Source organism: Serinus canaria, chromosome 6, assembly GCF_022539315.1.
Source record: "Serinus canaria isolate serCan28SL12 chromosome 6, serCan2020, whole genome shotgun sequence".
Lineage (NCBI taxonomy): Eukaryota > Metazoa > Chordata > Aves > Passeriformes > Fringillidae > Serinus > Serinus canaria.
Genome location: NC_066320.1, coordinates 15959501 through 15978577, shown reverse-complemented (window position 1 = coordinate 15978577; position 19077 = coordinate 15959501). Strand labels below are relative to the sequence as shown.

Below are 19077 nucleotides of genomic sequence, written 5' to 3'. Positions count from 1 at the left end.
AGAGAAAGGCTATAAATTCTAAACTCCATTTTTTCCTGTTTCTGCCTCAAATCAAGCATTTGTAGTCAATTGCCTGTGCAGACATTTGCCTGGACATGTGCTACAGATCCTAAAAGCCCAGAAGAAGAGTCCACCCCTCACTGTAATGCTGAAAGATATATTTTCTATTATTGCTTAATTCTTCAGGGGGACATGTTTTACAGGCTTATTTTTTAAAAATTCTTTATTGTCCTAGAAACTTATGTCACTGTTGCATCATTCTGGTTATATTATTGTACTTAATTATAACAAAGACTACCCACTAACTGAAGTCTTCATACACTATATTTTCATCCAGCACTTCAATCTTTTTTCCTGCAAGTCTCTATTTTTGCTCATTTTAGTTTTGTGTCTTTCCTGCAAAAGTGATTTGCATGGACATAAAGCCCCTTTCTTTCTCTAACTGCCTTCATGCTATCTCTGAAAAACTAAATATCTAAAACAACCAAAAATTCCAAGTGTTCCCTTACAATGCAAAGGAGAAAAAGAACTGAGAGATCTGAACTCAGGGGGAAGAGAGACTGATAAAATTATTTTCCTTAAGTGAGACTATGTATAAACAAACACAAATAACAGGTTTTGTAATTCACACAGGTATGATCACAAAGTACTAACAGAACTTACAGAGAGAAATGGAGTACCAGTAACAACAGGGTGACACATTGATGGCAGACAGAAAGCCATCTAATGAGCCAGCTAAGCCACGGGAACTGACCACATGCACATTATTAGTCTTTCACAGATACAAAGAAAAATGTGCAACTTTGAAAGTTTGATCAGCAGCAATACAGTCCACAACAGTTGTGGAAAGTGAAGAGTACTGGCACACCCTGGACAAGGTCTGGGACCGGGCAAAAAATCATCCTCACTCTAGAGCAGAAATATTAGTCCACAAAACTAAATAAATCCTACTGTGTTTCTGCATGTTACAACATTGTAATCCAAGCTGGTATTCTTCTCTCCCTGGCCCTTTTGCTTGGAGGGCATAAAAAAGCAGCTGGTGACCAGCAAAGTCCTGCAGCAGGCCCTAAGCACACGCAGCAGTAAGGGCAGAGCAGAGGCTTTGGCTCTGTCTCCAGACACAGCTGTAGGACCATGAAAGATCAGCCAGTAAGATATTAAGAAACTGCAGATGCTGATTTCCCCAGTGTTAATGACAATTTTCTTATTTCCCTAATCTCCATATTAAGACTGCAAGCATGTATCCTGGCCAAAGACACAGCTCACAGAGATACATTTGGCTGGCATTTTGGTAAATCCCACAAAGTCACATAACATACCTATTAGTGCATATGAGAGGAACTTATTCACAGAGGTGAGTGCCAATCCAGTTATGGGGCCTGTAGTGTCTTCAGAACGGATTACTTCCAGAAAAGGCCGAAGAAAGACATTCGGTTCAATTTCAGATAGCTCTGTAAAATAAAAATAATTTTAAAAATACAATTAGACTTGATTAATTAGGATTGATTTTCTCTTTAAGAATATACATTTTTCATCTCAGAGGGAAAAAAGCCTGCTCTAGGTTAGTTTCAGAAGGCTAGTGGGAAGGTCAGGGTTGTTTTTACATATACACGCACACAAACACACACACAGGTATATGTGTATATTTTAAATGCAATGCTTTGTAAAGTTCACTTTCTTGCAATCTTCAAAACAGATTTCTGGAGCCTTCTAAAATCTGATTGTAGGAACACTCTGTAAACGCCACAGAGGCCACTGCTGACTAAATTTATGCTGTAACTCATTGGCAGATGTAGCTGCATTTTCCTATTACTCTTGGAACTGTGTGAATCCATGAACTCTAGAGACCCTGTCCCACCTTCTGCCACCCCTGTAACATCCTGCTACAGATAAAACTCCACACTAATTTGTACATGCAAAGTACAAATGTACAACCAGGGTCACTGGACCTCTTGCAGCTCTTTACCTGAATACAAATTGCATTTCTGCAACACTAAATGTTTACTTGGCAAAGACAGGAAAACCTCACAAGGTATCCTAACTTTAAAAACTCTTCTGTTTTGCTCTCAACGTAACTGTATAAGCTTCTCAACCAAACAACTAAAAAGGGCACTCCTCTACTTGCTGTTTTGGCCAGCAAGGATCCCCTCTAAAGCTGCTGTACAAGAAGGCACTGAGCTACTGAGCTGGAGAAAAAACAACTAATAAGCTTCCTGAACTTTCCAAGATGATCAAGAGACACTTTGGGAATGGAAAAGAAATACAGAAGAGAATAACCAGAACTGGGGAAATTGACCAAGAGAAACAAACAAAAAACCCAAACCAAAACAAAAACCAAGCCCAACCAAATAAAACAGGAGGAATCAAGATAAGAAGAGCCCTGAGGGGGATTTAGGAGAAAAAGCATTAAAAAGCAGGAGAAGGCAACCACAACACAGCTAGTACCTAGGAACAGAAGAATGCATTAAAAGTAACTTGAATAATTTTGAGATCAGAAATATTTAAGTACAACACTTGGCTCAACTTGCAGAAATGTACTTTTTATTCCTAATAAAACTTAACAAGTCTAATGGCTAATAGTGTCACACAGGATCACTGGCATTTATACCTTTAATCAAATAATCAAATATTGAACTTATCTGTCATATGAGCTTCTTTGAGGCAGGGAGAAAAAAAGACTGCAATTCCTGAATCCTTAGACAAGCTGCTGCTTTTCTATCTACCAACATAATTCAATTATTTTGCTGAGGGAAAAAACCCAAACCCCTTGTTCTGAAATGCCATTTTATCACAGTTCCTATTGAGAAGCCTTAAGCATCAAACCAAAAAAGTCTGCCAGAAAGTATGTTAACATAACTGTGTCAAATTATGGCAAGGAAGCAAAGGAGGAAAAACTATACAGGGGCTTATGTTTTAAAAGTTAAGAACACAAAGAAGTACATGAAAGTGCTGTTAACTAAAGCAAAACTGCAATTAAAAAGGGAATTTGGGGATCATTTTGTGATCTCTTATGTTTCAGCCACCAGTTCAAATAAGACCAACACCACTCACCTGTTGTGAGGGGTTAAAAGGAACATGATAATTCAACCTTTTTGGCTTAAGAACAAGCCCCCAATTTGTCAGATAATATGCTTGTGTAACATTACAATTGTGCCACCTCTCAACAGCACATGGAAATCCAGATGACCATAAGACATACTTACATTAATGCTTATTTAAGTGTGCTTTATAGAGCACTTGACAGGTTACAAGCACTTAGACAGCATTAAATATAGTAAGACTACCAAGGATCAAAACTCAATTTCTTCTTCCCAAAACTGATCCTTTCTGCAGACCAGACTATAATCCTGTCAACTCCTCCAGCCTCATTCAAACCAGTGAGTCCCAGGATGGAAAAGCTGCACTTGATTACTAAGAAAAATGGGACTTCAGCAGAGGTACCTCACTGCACCACAGAATGAGACGATGAAGACACACTTGGTAGCAGAGGATGTATAGGGCATCACACTCTCCATTAATACATCTTTAGGGACAACAAACAGATATTTTCTTTACAAGAGGAGGGGGAGAATCAGGTTTTTCCTTTCAATTAGAATTGTAAATCTTAATATTGTTAAAGATCAGATTCCCTTGCAGTCTAACTGAAATTCACAACTTACATGAAGTTCACAAAACAGCTTGTCATAGTTAGGATTCATTTCAGGCACATGTTGTGGATTACACAGCAAATTTGGCCACTTTCTCTAATATTCAGAGATTCCAGAATTTATGGTGAGAAAGAACTTTACATTAAGCTCTCTGAAACTGATGGTTTATGCTGCAAAACTGTTTAGACTGGGTTATTAGTACTGTGGTATTAAAAAAAAAAATAATCAAAAAACATGCCAGACAAAAAGAGAGCATTTTTAGTCCACTAAATGACTGCTGCCTGAAAGATCTAAGTGTCAATGAAACACCAATCTCACGGCTCACACCTGAAGAGTATTCAGTTAATCACTACAATGAGCTCTTCTTACCAGAAGTGTTTGCAAGCACTGAGGACTTAGAAGGGTCACCAGCTCACTTTTCAAGGTAGAACTTAATCTTGGTACTGGTTCTTTGCTTCAATGGGAAGTTTGGGAGTGCAGAAAAAACACTGATACTGAAGGTATCCTTGCTGTATCCTGTCTTGAAACGGATTACTTTCACGGGCTAAAGAAGGTTCAGCATCTGAAAGTGTCACTAAAGCTACCTGGATTTTTAAATGCACTTACATACTAAAGCTACTGGGTTTTTGACACAATTTTGCAAACAAGCCAGCAAATCAAACATATAACCTCTTCTTTTGACTCAACCCTGTTGGGGTCAATGAAATTAGTTCAGAAGCTCTTTCCTCAACAGGTTTTCTTAACCTTGTACACCAAAGGTGGCAGTGTCCATAACAAACATGCCAGCCCTTTTGCATCAATAGCTACAACTGCAGGGTACACTCCACACCAGCTTTTCCTCTACAGCTCAGGCTTGATCTAGAGCACAGAAGAGCAGGAAATGAAGAGCATTCTCTTCACAATACTTTGGTAAGGTGGGACCATAGTCTTTAGAGGGAATTGTTCTGCCCAACAAGTTAAAACTTCACGAAAGAAACACAACAGAAGTCTTGCTACGACCTAACTGTAAAAGTAATCCTGTGCTCTCCTGAAAATGTCTAGGAACCTCAGAAAATGTAGCAAAATCATTCATTACTTTAATAATTCCTTATGACAAAACAAAGGCTATATAAGGTACCTACTAAATGTTTGGAAGTACATACTTGATGTTTCTAGCAACAGTCCAAAAAAAAGTAGCTCTGAATTTTCAACTCTGGTTCTTGTTCTGCCACATTCAGGTTCAGGAATTACAAAGTGAGGTAACTATAACCAGTGAGAGAATTGAGAACTGCCTATACAGACGTTTTTCCAAGTATATTTTCTAGCAAGAGACATTTCTCAGTGTTTTAACTAGAAAATACAGGATGATTCTCTACTTAAGTAACCAGTTTCAGCTCTGGGGGAAAAAACCAACCAAACAAAAACCCATCTGAAAACCCACCAAACCTGCAAGCATGACTTCAGCCAAGGGTATTACAAGAGGAAACACTGAATAACTATCAACAAAGAGAACAAAATTTCACAAGGTACTCCTTCAAGCAGCTTTCCTTTGAAATCTACTAAAGCCAGGGAAAAATTATATTAAAACATTATTTAGACCTAAATGAAGAGGCTGGTCTGCTTTGGGGACCAGCTGGAAAGCACTTCCCATTCTTTTCACACAGGTCCTTTCAACAAAATTTTAGAGAAGCAAGCAGAGACCAGCATGAGCACAACACTCAGAAACACTGAGCTAGCTTAAAGTAGTGCATGGAAATGGAGAAGAAGGGAAAGAGTATCTTAAGTAATGTATCAAAAAGCCAACTCTTCAGGCTGGCAATTTTAATGAGGACACAATTCCTTTGAGACCACAGTGCTTTCCTTCATTCTTCCCATGGATTATTTGCACTTAGACACATATGTCTATAATGATATTTAATCAACTAATTCATGTTTAAGCACCTAACTCCCATTTCAGCAATCCCATCCAGCCATTCTGGCACTTCAGCAAACAAACTGCATCAGACCTCTGGCGTCCCTTTTCTCCTGAAGTGCAGGAGCAGGTCCCCCTCGGACAAGTTTTCTTATTGTTAGCACACTGTTGGCACATTCCTGATCTAAAACGCTCACATAAGCTGCTTTCTCTGGCAGTTCAACTCTTCACTCCTGAATGACTCTTATCAGGATCGGCTATGCGTTCCGAATCAGAGTAAATGAACAAGAAAAAATTGTTTATGACAAGTTATTTCAACATCATTTGTCCCGAGGACAGGCAACTGCAACCCAAACCACATGACCTGGACTCCTCTTATGCAGCAGCTGTTGGCCTTTGACGCCCAGCCTTCAGAAAGGCTGTCTGAGCTGTATCCCACGCACCTCTCCAGCGAGGCGAGCTCAGACAACAGCAATGCTTTGAGTGTGCAGCATTATGTTCCCTGCTTGCAAACTGAACTGTACAATGAACAGACATTCTCTTTTCTTAAGGTGAGAAAAATACAAAGATAGCACTGTAAAAGAGCAGAAATCCAGCTTTTCCGGACTCTTGCCTTGGGGCTCAATCAGTTCATGCCACAGAAAATTGAAGTATCAGCAAGTGCTTCCTGGGACAGCCTCAAAACCAATTTCTGCAAACACTGCCATTCTGGCCTACATGACATGAACTTTTTATTTTCAGTTCAGCCAACAAACACCAAGACATTTTGTCTTTTTACTCAAAAGGATGAGAAACCCCTGCAATCTGGATCAGCAAGTCAGACTGAATATGTTCAAAGGAAAAAGGACAAAATGGTACTTGCCTTTTAAAACCATCTAAAAGTATGGAATGGTCACACTTTCCGGATTTTCATAAACATTTTAACTGCTGAAATAAGTACCGGCTTAATTTCAGCTAGGTCAAAATGCAGGATTGCAGGGAAATGAGAATTTTTTTTGAGTTAGTCCTGTGATTATCAGCTGTTTAATTTAGAAGTTAACAAATCTAGCAAACAGAATTATAGCAACTTGTTCGTCTAAAAATCTTGAATAGGTTTGAATAGAGTCCCTAGGTAACAGGCACAGAACAGTATATGCATACTGATTCTAGGTACCCTGGCAAAACTGCAACTACAGCAGCTCTACAGCTGATAAACAGAGGAGGAGCATGTTTTTCACCACTCCAAAAACAAATTCTCCAGACTGACTGGAACACATGCCACTCTGCACCTGAGCAAAAAGACATACCCTGACTTCCAGCTAGCAAATTGACTCTGACTCTGACATTTAACCCCAGAAAATAATGGCCAATTAATGTTGGATAACAAGTGCAAAAAAAGCTACGTTATAGATGATCCACACTCATTTGTTCTGAGCATATGTTCTGCTCCACACAGCCCTGGCACAAACAGGGTTTCAAGTGAAAAGAATCCTCTGCCATCTCTCCCCTTCAAGGGGGTCTTAGCTGCTCTCATTTTGTTTTTCTTGCAAGTTCTAGACCAGCCCTTGCAACACAGTGCAGTTGGTAGCACATCTGTAGATATTTTCTGATCTGAAAGGAGAACAGATTGCCACCTATACAGTCTATATAGTGCAGCTAGTGTTACGAGAGAAAGCTCTAGTTCTCCTTCCTGAAAATAATGGCAATGTCCACTAAATTTCATAAACAAGAGGTCATCAAAAGCCACTGAATATTCTCTCCAGGTTCCCCACAATATCATTGTCTTATCCTAATCTAAGCTCTTAATAAAGAAAACAGGATTCTGCCAGCTAAGGAGAAGCTAAGGAGCCAGAAGCTTACATCCCAGTTTCTAAAACACATAAATACTGTGGGGATTGTGCAACACAGTACACATACCATGGGGATGAGTGGAAGCAAGCTTTGTGCATCTCTGAAATCAATACTTCATTATAATAAATGGTCACAAAAGCTTTGCATACAATAAACATAAACACAGACTGAAAATCAAGGATATTCAAGCCAATGAAGGAGAAGTATGAATTAACTGCAATCCTTTTCTACAGATGTCTGTAAAATATACTCTTCAAAGCTAATGCCCTGTGAATTAAAGTGGTCATTCAGGGGCCCCAACCCATCAAACCAAGAGAGAAACAGTGCCATTCACAGCCACACATGAATGCAAAGCTGGAATTACAAATGCAGTTTGACAAGGGGAACCCAGAGATGTCAAGCCTGTTCTGTTTGCCTAATTTCATTACAATGGCACAAATGCTTTCATTTGTCACACTCCAGCTTCGTGTGTTTATCTCCCTTTCATTAAACATGACTTTAACAAATGATTGTTCCACAGTGCCAAGATCTCAAGCACCCCTCAGAACTGAGATTTTTATTTTGGGGAAGCATGACATAATGCATACTGAGCATTTGACTCTTCACATCCTTTAGTTAGGACAACATAAACTCAACTAAAATACTGTCTTCTATGGAATTACTTATTATATTTCCCTACCAGTGAAGCAGAACCACTGACAATGCCACCAGTGTGTGCCATTAGTTATAAGGAGTTTCATCTGATGCTGTGCTTCAAATTCAGCTGCTCTGACTGACCATTAAAATTTCCAGGGCACTTTTTCATAAGCAGGAACTTGCTAAAGCATCTTCAGGCAAAACTGCGCTGTGAACTCCGGGTGTGTCTCCACCGTTCCCTCAAGTGCTTTTCACCCAGCTGCAGTATTCTGTTCTAGAGTGGTATAACAAACAGAAGATACTCACTTCAATCAGAAGGTAAGCAAATGCCATCAGCAGAAGTATGGAATTACACAGAAGGCAAACTTCCATGGTTTCTATTTGGATGGACTTAAAAGTACAGACATGAGCACTTGCTCCACCTTGAATTTCTAACCCCAGTCATGAAGACTGCTCAGTGTCTGGATATGAGGTTATTTCAAAAGCTGAAGTTGTTTAATTCTGTTTTTATTTCTTAGCACTGAGGAGATAGCAGATACAAACACCTTGACAAACTTTTTTCTGAGCTATGGTTGACACATACTGGTCAGAGGTTGTAATCAAAAGACTGCTTCAAAATAAGAACAGCTCTTAAAGTGAGCTGAGGAGTAATTTAGCACAGTAAGGTTGAAGGTGATCAGGAGCAGACCTTGCTTCAAATGCTAGACTATTTCCTCCCATCCCATGACCTGAACACCTCTGAAAGGACATGACTAATTCTGATGAAAGGCTAAAAAATCAAGTAACTATACAGTAAAAGCCTCCCATCTCCAAACTGCTCTCTCCTGAGTGTATCTTTTGCCATCGTGAAGAGTAACAAGGGTAATTTCAATGCTAATCCATCCTTGTTTTCATGAAACCCTTCCTCCTACATCACAGTAAAGGCTAAGCATTAGAGCACCACTTGATTTTGCCAGCACATTTCACAGTAAGATTATTTACATATGATAGAAATAAGCAAATTCAGAACTGCTTAAATAGTTTTTTTATCTCCCTTACAGGAAGGCTGATTGTTCTGAGGGAAAGGAGATAGGGTAATACAGCTGATCTAAGCCTCTGATAGGTTTTGGACTATACCACTAGTTTTGTGGCTTTTACAAACAGACAAAAAGCTCTAAACTGTTAATGCCAATTGTAATGGCACTTAATTCTACTCCAGAAAACTGAACTCCCCAATGACTCTACAAAAACTGACTTGAGATTTTACCCATCCCTGAAGCATTTTTTCTCCCATGGGTGGAGCCACTTAGCCTGAAGCTCAGTAACCTAAACTGCTTATAAGTTTCACAGGTAACTGAATCTTAACATCCACTTAAAAATTCCAACAAAACAAAACCATCCCATTAAAAAAAGGCAAATAAAATGAAGGCAAGCTTCACTTTTTGTGTGTTCAGAACCAGATGAACTGTTTCAAAAGATTCTTGCAGAAAATCACCATGCATATGACAACAGCCAGTTTTTGTGATAAACCTGCACCAGGTCTGAAGTTCAGAACCCACAGGCACTCCTCCAACCCAATAACATTCAACTCTAAATAAAATTACTAAACCAAAATAAACCAAATCAAAAAGCAGCCATCCCATGACAAATTCATCTGCCCTTGACCAAATGCTGATAGTTATTGATCTTGCTGCAGTTGTGAATTAGAGCCAGGTTTCCCAAGGTTCCCTCCTAATACGGGGAAGAGAGCGTGGCCAGTCTAACAAGACAGACCAGGCTAAATGAAACCTGTGGGGAATTGCACACTGCCAAGTCCAAAGGATGGACTTAGCCACTCATCTTACTGACAGTACAAGTTTGATGTATGTCAAGTTTAAGCACTCTTTCTCCTCTCTAAAAGAAATTGGTACATGTTGAAGAAAGAGCAATTAGATTGTGACACTCTACAGAACCCAATTCAGTCACTGGACTTGCTTCACTATGATATTTTACACATCTTGCACAGTACCAGGCCCAAGCTAAGTAGGCAATTTAAAAGCCCAGGAGAAATTAAAACTCCTTCCCCGGTACTTCAAAGCACAGTAATTCTCCACAGCTTTGTGTGTCTACCACGCTATGAATAGAGCTCTCATTGCAAATTCACCGTGTTGTGAAAAGGAAAACTTCACTATTTCTAGGAGGCTGGAGAAAAAGATTACAGTTTTATCATCAATTAGCTATCTGGATGTTACTCCATTCTGTTTACCCTTTCCTCAAGGGAAGCCAACGAGTGCCAAGGGGAAAAATTAAAAGGAAATTGAAGAACAACAAATCCCAAACAAGCCAAGACATTTCTGGTGTTGCCAAAGAATCAAAAATGCATCAGTGAGAGAGACAAAATCCAAAGAATGAAATGAAGAAAAGCCTGATGACCCAAGAGGAAAGCATCTTTTAATGACAAAAATCTCTCAAATGTTCAATATACCTTGCTGTTATGATTTACACAAATTCTTCTATTCAACCTGAACTAATCTAGGAGACATTGTGCATCGCCATATTATCAGAAAGTAAAACTCCCAGGTGCTAAACAGCCCAGAGCTCAAGAGCCCACACACTAGATGACCACAGAACAAAACGGGAGATTTGAGGAGAGCAGAATGCAAAACATCATAGGGATATTAGTTTCAAACCTAGAGGAGTGGAACAAAAGTAAAAGGAAGAACAGCCCAACCTGCTGGCAGCCAACACAACCATTACCTCAAGACATTCAAACAAAACAAAACAAAACATTAAGCAACCTTTTTTTCCCCCCACAGCAATAATTGAAGCAATCAGTTATTCTTGCACACACACGTGCACCAAAATTTTGATGCTACCTGCATTAAAAGGCATCTCAATTCCTATAAGAATAACAACAAGTGAGCATTATGTTCTTGCAAATGGACTGGGGAAAGAAATTAATTTTTGCATACTGCAATGTGCTAGAGCAAACCACTGATACAAGGTCCTGATGATACATGGAAAGAAACAGAATTCTGAATTTTGACACTTTTGACTTTTTTTTTGTTAGTTTTCACATCTGAAGAGATCTGTGAATTCTATTCAATTTCAGTGATCATAAAGTAGGATGTATCTTAAGACAGGCATCATGGGAAAAAAGCTATATCAATCCCCAACTCCATTAAATACATTTTTTTCCATGCTCTGGAATAATTTATCTGCTGTAAAACAATAAAATGTCTGTGAATAATAAAATGGCCTAAAATCTATGTAAAGAAATAGAATACAGGTTACAGTCTCTAAGAAAGTGTCAAATTGATCTATTTTAGTCTATTACTAATTTTTTTGATCTAGTACACGTCCATGACAGAAGAAACCACTTCTGAGTGGCTCAGAAGTTCACCTGAGTGATCCTGATAAAGGCCATCACTGACTACATGCTGCCCAGCAAGATTGATGTAAAAGCAACAGCACAGCGCAAATTTCAACTCCTTCAGACAAACAGGGCTGCTGGCTCCCAGCTCTTCGCTCCCTCTCTTCTTCCCCTAGGGCACAACACAGCCTGGCACTCCAACTGGAATACACAACACACACTGAACAGGTCAGTGGACACAACCCTGCTTTAACCACTCACCCCTGGCATTTCTGCTGCCATGACCTCTGGGATGGAACCATTATACTCCAACAGCACTTACTCCCAAGAATAAGTAACAAGCTAAAAACAGAAGAATTTCCTTTTGATTTTCAATCCTAGACCTACAGAATTTGCTCTGACAGGATGTAAGCACATATACAAATAAACTGACCATCAAGAGGCAGCAAGGCCCTCGATCACACACAGGCAAATCAGTCTTCTCAACCTCTGCCACTCATCTCCCCTTCAGTGACTCATGGCCTTGGGCAAGTCACTGCATCTCTGCTTCAACTCCTCATATGAAAAGGGAACATATTCAGCCTTAAGTGCTGTGCCACAGGATTACCTGGAAATATTATCCAAAAAACCAGCATACCAATCCAATAAAAGCTTCCTGCCCTATCCTCCCAAAATCAAAAGTTAACTAAGACTCTTAGCTAAAACAGCTATTTTTCAAGTTAATATTTAAGTTAGGGAATTATGATATGCACTCTATAACACAAGTTGAAATCAAAATTATATTTACAGTTTATCACACAGAAGAACAGCAGCTGAGCTTATGAAATATCGAGGAGATTCACAGCGACAAAGTGGAGAAAAAACTTAGCAGCACTTAGCCACTCACTTTTGGGGTGTCAGTTTTAAAGAACTTGATTTTTAAAAAAGCTACCTAATTTTCAGAAGAGCTAAGGAATGAGGGGAAGAAAATATACATCTTTTTCAAAAGAGCAGCAGTTGAACTGCTAGTAAATTCTCACAGCCTTGTCAGAATGAAACCGCTTGACACACACCAGCATTTTCAGCTTTGAGACCACTGCTCAAAACCAAAAAGTGACTCTAGGTAACAGGAGGAGTTTGAGGGCCCTTCCAAAAACTTGGGATGAAATCCCAAAGCCCTGGGAGAGCGAGGCGAGCACCTGTTTTCCTGAACAGTCGATTTTTTTATGCTGCATACTTTACACAGAAGCTGCATTATTCTGGAGAAGCTGCATTCCAGCCAAAAGTGCACAGTTAATGTTTTTTGCAGCCCCCAGCTTCCAGTGATGGATGACCATTTTATAATGAAATACTTTATGCTCAATCAACTTACAAATAACGGATGTTTTATCACACTGAATTAAAAAGAATGTTTAAAAAAAAGAAACAAAAAAGAAAAAAGCAGCAGGAGAGGATCGGTGATAAGCAGAGGCAAAAGTTATTCCTATTAAGGGTGGGTAAAAACATCCAGATGATGGTTAACTTTAACTTTTTCATGTCTCTCCAATAACATGTGGAAATGATGCACAAGGTAGTATTTGCCCTGAAAACACCTACACATAAGTTCTGTTCTAGAACATTGAGACATGAGACTTTTTGGCTTCTACAGTAATTATTTGATTGCAAAACATCTCAATTAGGTTTCCAAAAACCTATGGCTAATAAGTAAGCACTGTTTGAAGATAAACCTTTTAAAATACTCTAATCTCTCATGCCCACTCAGCACTACCAAACTCATTCCTTGTAGGAACTCAGGGCTTCCCCACCTGCACTTCCACCTGTCAATGCTCAGTGATAACCAGAGAAGTAAATGCCCTGTACTCAAAAGGCTACTGCAATTTCTAGATCAAGTTTTGGAATCAAACATCCAAACTCAACTGATAATCATGACTCAGTGTTACACTGTTATACCACAACTGTTACTGTTTTTACACACTGCAAGTCAAGAAATCCAGACCTGTAGGGCCATATGTGAATCAACATAAGTTCTTTAAAATGCCAGCAAAAGAAGCATTCCTTGTTCCTTTTCTCCCAAATAGCTTATGAAAAAGTCTCTAAGCTAGTCCAAACATGCCAAATCACATGAGGATGGAAAGACAACCTCATACTTTTAGGAAAAAATGTAATCTCTTCTAATAGGAATAAATTAATGCAAGAATTAATTTATCTATCTAATTTATCTTTATTCTAAATCTATCTAATTTATCTTTATTCTGCAGAATAATATGAGATGCAGTGATAGAAGCTACATGGGGAACACCAATTAGATATTGGAAAGATATTTTCTAAAGAAGGGTGGTTCTAAAGAAACACCACAACAGTTTGCTCAGAGAAGGTGTAGAAGCTCTACCCCTGGAAACAGTGAGAATTCAGCAGGCTTTAGCCCTGCACACAATCACACAAATTGGTCCTGCATTCAGCAGGGTATCAGAGCAGATGAATTTCAGAGGTCTCTTCCCACTTAAACTATTTAAATTCTGACTTGTGCTAACCAGGAACAAAAAGTCCCCTCTGTAATTGTACATGTAGGCTCCCTGATATCCACTGAGCAAAGAGAGTTTCCTTTCCCACATTTTCTATTTGTTAGTAGCAGCAATCGATAAATAACCAAGCAGAAGCTCACTCCAGAACTATACCTAGAAAACATTCGTGATTTTCTAAATCAGTTTTTTAAGCAGAAGCTGCAAACTCAGACCTGTAACTGAACTGGAAAATGCAAATCAAACCAAAACACAAACAGAAAACCACCAAACCCTCCATAGTTTACCAAAGTTGGAATCTTTAAGAAAACTAGCAGAAATAGAGCATGTTCTTCCTGTGGTCTCTTAAAAAGATATTACATCTGCTGCAGATATTAATGTCAACAAAAATCCAGCACCTTGGCCCAGAGTCATAACCTCAGATCTAAAACAAGTCACACTGCAACCACCTGAAGCTCCACTAAACACAGATTTAATTTATGGCACTTTCACACTACTATTTGAAGAAATTCAAATATTAATCAGTCAGAGATTTTAATCACAAAATCAATTCTCCTCCCATTCCTCAGCTGAAGATTGGCACTCAATGAACCAGACCAAAGGGAGAATAGTTCCAGCACCTGCTTCAGCTTTTAAGTTTCCAATTTAAATTGCTGTGATCTGGCAGCAGGCAGTCTGGAGATGTCATGTTGCTGCTCTGTGATCGACTGAATCTCAGTACAAAAAGAATCCAAAGATAGAAATGAGTGAAAAGAGCAGCAGTGGGCAAAGGAAGCCACAACATAAATTAATCTGGCCCAAGAGAAATGGCAGCTGAATACAGTGTGCTACAAGCACCGCGTCCGCTGCAAGGCAGCGCCGTATTCCCCTCTGTCTGCCTCCTGATGGTCACTGCGGGCACTGCTGAGCAGGCAGTGTCTCCACACTTGTGACAATGCTCCTTCAAACAGCGCTGTAAAATATGACTCAGCACTGATGTATGATTTGGAATCACTTTATTACTAGGCCTTACAGACTATGGTTGTTTACCAGAGTAACAACAGGATTTAAAATCTAGAAATATGTATTCCTGCTGAAAGAAAGTTTTCCTTCTTTTACAGAAGGACTTACAGATAACTCAAAATATAATTCCAAATATGCTTTTCCAGTGCATAGAAAGAATGTCAAACACATTTCTTCCTCACTATAACAGGCTTCAGGAAGTGGTAATAATATACCTGCAGGCAGATTCCTTCCACAAAGAGGAAATGCTGTCACTCTCAGCATGTCTGCTTGAAAAATGAAATAAAAATTAAATAAAAAAGGCACTCCCTTTAGTCCTGGTCAATAGAGCATCTGTACCAGCTCCTTTAAAAATCCAATTTAAGCCTGTGAGTTAGAATAGCAAAACTCCTAAAGTTAATGCAGTTTACTGGGGTCAGAACCTTTACAACAGCAGGGCTCACACTAGGTAAGCAGCACCTTAAGACTGATGGCAACAGTGTAATTTAAGTTTAGTTTTGTCATAGCATAGGAAAAAAACGGAAGGGTGCAATAATACAGTTGTTTCAATTGTTTTAAAGAAACTAAAAAAACCCAAAATCAAATCACCTACACACATCCCATCAACAACCAGTTTTACTTAATCTTATTCCCTTCCCCAATACAAGCCCTGAGAACTAATTCTTCTTCCAGCTCTCAAGGCCTCCTTGGTCATAGAAACTGCTCACTGAAATTTCCCAAAAGTTGGAGAAGCAGAAAGAAGAGTGGAGAAAGGGTTAACCCACAACTGGGAGAAAGTTTCCCCGGAAAATTGGAACACATGCTGTGGCTGTGACTAAATTTCACACTGGTTCTGTTGAATACAAACATCCACAACTGTGTGCATTTGAGAGAGTAGGAGAAAATGAAATGCTCCTTATATATCAGCTTCACCTGCTAGGTTCCTTCAAATGGATGATGACATACTCAAGGGACCAGCAGAATCCTTCAGACTCACTTCACATTTCAAGCAGAGAAGAGGCACTGGGGGAAATGGAAGGAAGTTATACTTCCCTTTCCTGCTCCTACATATTTTGGAACATACAGGAGAGCCTAGCCTATAATCTGACAGAGATAATTCTGCTGTTTAAGACTAGATGTTTCAGCATGGAAATCACCTGAGTTGACACTTAAGACATCTGTGCCACCCAAGTACGTAAAAAGAGGACCTGTGCAGAGCGAACAGGGAAGAGTACATGCACTTTAAAGATCATCTGATTATGTTTTAAACAAACAGGCAGCACTTGTCTGATGAGACAAATACAAAGTGGAGATTACTAAAACAACCACCACAGAACCACAGAAAGGTTTGGATTGGAAGAGCTCCCTGGAGGTCACCTACTTCAACCAGCATTCAGTGACTGCTCTGGACATCTAACAGGTTGCTTCAAGGCCTTGTTCAGTCGAACTTTAAAAATCTCCATGGACAGAGATTCCACTCTCACTTCCCATGTTCCAGTGTTTAACTCTCTCTCAACATTTCTCTCCCAAGAACAACTGGAATAATCCATATTCATGACAATGGATCTCTGGCCTTTTTTGTGGCTCGGCCTTTTTTGTTATCCTCCTTTAGGTAGAAGAAGACCACTATTAGGTCCCAGTCACCAAAGACTGTTTTATTACAGAATGGCAGTAAATGAAAAAAAATGAAATTAAAAAAACCCGAAATTAAAATGGAAAAAAAAAAGTATCTTCACTGAGCTAAGAGATCTCAAGAGGGGAAAAAGGCATAGAGATAGCACTTATACCTATTATCTCCAGCTAATTAATAAATAGCAATAGATTAAATATAGAAAAACACTTCATCCTCCTCAAAACATTTTTTCACCTAACTACACAAGGAGAAGCAGAAAGCTGGCAGACAAAATATCCATAGAGGGAAGGAGACATGATTACTCCAAATGCCTGACACTTTGGCCAGTAGGGACAGAAAACTACTGCTCTGCCCTTTTCTATAATGCATTCATGTTTAAGAAGGTGGAAGGTAGGGAAGACTTTGATGAACTATGCTAGTCTTTATCTGGTTTATTGGCTCTATTTCCTATATGCCTGCAAAGTCCTGTTCAAATATAAAAGGACTGTTTTGTAGCAATCCTTCCTTGACAGGAACTAGCAAATGCAGCAATTTACTGTAGATTACAGTAAATCATTCACTATCCATTTCACTGCAGAAACTAACTTAAAAGGTTAGAAGACTCTCAAAGCAAGGTATTCATCATTTGCTCTCACCATGACTTGGTAAAAAATGTCTCATCTGACTATTAAAACAAAACAAAAATTTGTATTTTTAGACTTCTTTTTAATTTTAAATACTTTAATTCAAAACACTACACCTCATTTATTAACTGAATTTAGAGGCATTTATTTGCTTTAGAAAGTCATTGGTGAGGAGCATTTACAAAATATCAGACCCTTTACGTTTTACTTGTTATGATTGCATTCTAACAGGATTCAGCTGACTTACACCTGCTGTAACTGTACTAACAGTCCCTAAGCCATGCTGTTACTCCTTGCATAGTCAATGCTCCTTTTCACACACAAAAAAACCCAATTCTTCTTCCTTGCTGTATGCTAAATAACTTGCAGCCACTGAACAAACATTAGTATAAACAAATGTGAACTATTTCAAGAGTAAGCAATGAGGATAAAGTAAAGTACTTTTCACAGACAAACAGAAATAACAACTGCAGCCTATTTAAATTGAAAATTTCTGAGTTAAGCAACAAATTCAGAAATAATCTGACTAGCATATGAACAGCCAGAAGGTAAACTAACAGAAAAACCTCACAGCCTCCCCATTATTAGGCTTTTTAGAAGCAAGAACTATATCTTGTTCTGCTCTACATTAAAATGTTAAGTCCTAGCAGTTTCTTATCTTTCTAGTATGTTTCCAGACTAACAATCAACTCAGCAACCCAGAAGACATGGAACTTTTAGGAGGATCCACACATCCTCTGACAGCCTGGAATTTCACCATCTTTAAAACAAATCTTCTGCTCTGTCCTTTTACAGGCACTGAAGAACTGTAGCAGTGCTAGGGAGGGGGCTCAGGATGAGGGTGCCTCATAATCAGAGAAGAAAAAACAAATCAATATTCCTATCACTCAGTAAAATCCAAAATCTAGATAAAATAGCATTTATTTGATAAGTCATTAACAGGACAATTATTTTGACCATTTTTTCATGTTGTATCAGACAATGCTATTTCAGAACCAGTGACACCTATATGTAAAACCCCCAAATGTAAAAGATCAAAACATACATTTCAGCAAGATTCATATTTAGCATACTTTGAATTTCCTTAGCTACAACCAGATTTATTCCATCAGAAATTGTATATGGTCTCTGAAGAGTTAGTGCATGACCTTGCATCCCTTATGAGAAGTCACAGCTGTATTCCCACATTGACTGATAAAGACAACTGAACACGCAAGCAGAGTCCCGTTGCCTCTTTGAAACAGGCCACACATTTAAACTCATCTCACTAAAAAATTATTTGCTACCATCATAATTAAACATTTCTGGCTTTCTATTGCACAGTTTAAAACAAAACAAATCACACTTAAAGCATCAGACAACCTCATACTTATCCCAAGTAACAAAATCTAAGAAAAAAACTATGAGGTGCCTATGTCCCCTTTTAAAGGCTAACAACCTAGCAACACAGATCTCAGTCTGGTCTGAATCAGATTACATCTCAAAGAAAATTCAATTCAAAAGAAGAAGTCTTCCAAATAGGGCAAAAATGACAAGTACAGACTTTTTTTTTTTTTTTTAATTAAAAAAGCAAGATAAGTGTATGTAAGAGCTGTGGAAGGAAGCAGCATAGTTGGTTAAAAAAGGATTGGTTAATAAAGCTCAGGAGGAGGAAGAAGCAAAAAAAATCTTGGAAAAACTACAGTTAACATGAGCAATGTATCAGACTTGTGCTTGGAACAACAGGCTGGCTCACACTTAGTGTGATCCTAAACAGGATCTTCCAAATCTCTGCCTGGTAAGCATTTCAGCTTGAAATGCAATGTTCTGCTCTTATTAATATTGAGGAAGTTGGTAGGACAAACTACAAGTCCTCCTTCCACAGAGATAATTCCTCTTCAGTTCAAATAGCCTTCAAACACAGAACCTCATTTCTTTTTCTGAAAATTTAAGTGAAAAATAAAATATACTAATAAATAATTTCTGAATTTGTGTCAGAGCTCAGCAAGCTCTGTCCCTCACACTTTG

General features: G+C 38.7%; 1 protein-coding gene across 3 annotated transcripts in view; it reads right to left on the bottom strand.

Moving 5' to 3' along the window:
• The window catches only part of GBF1 (golgi brefeldin A resistant guanine nucleotide exchange factor 1), a 101644-nt gene that overhangs the window by 41098 nt on the left and 41469 nt on the right, over positions 1-19077 (bottom strand). For all 3 annotated transcript variants that reach the window (XM_050976467.1, XM_030241332.2, XM_030241333.2), the window contains exon 4: positions 1320-1451. In XM_050976467.1, the coding sequence (XP_050832424.1) occupies positions 1320-1451 (132 nt within the window). The remainder of the gene's footprint in view (positions 1-1319; positions 1452-19077) is intronic.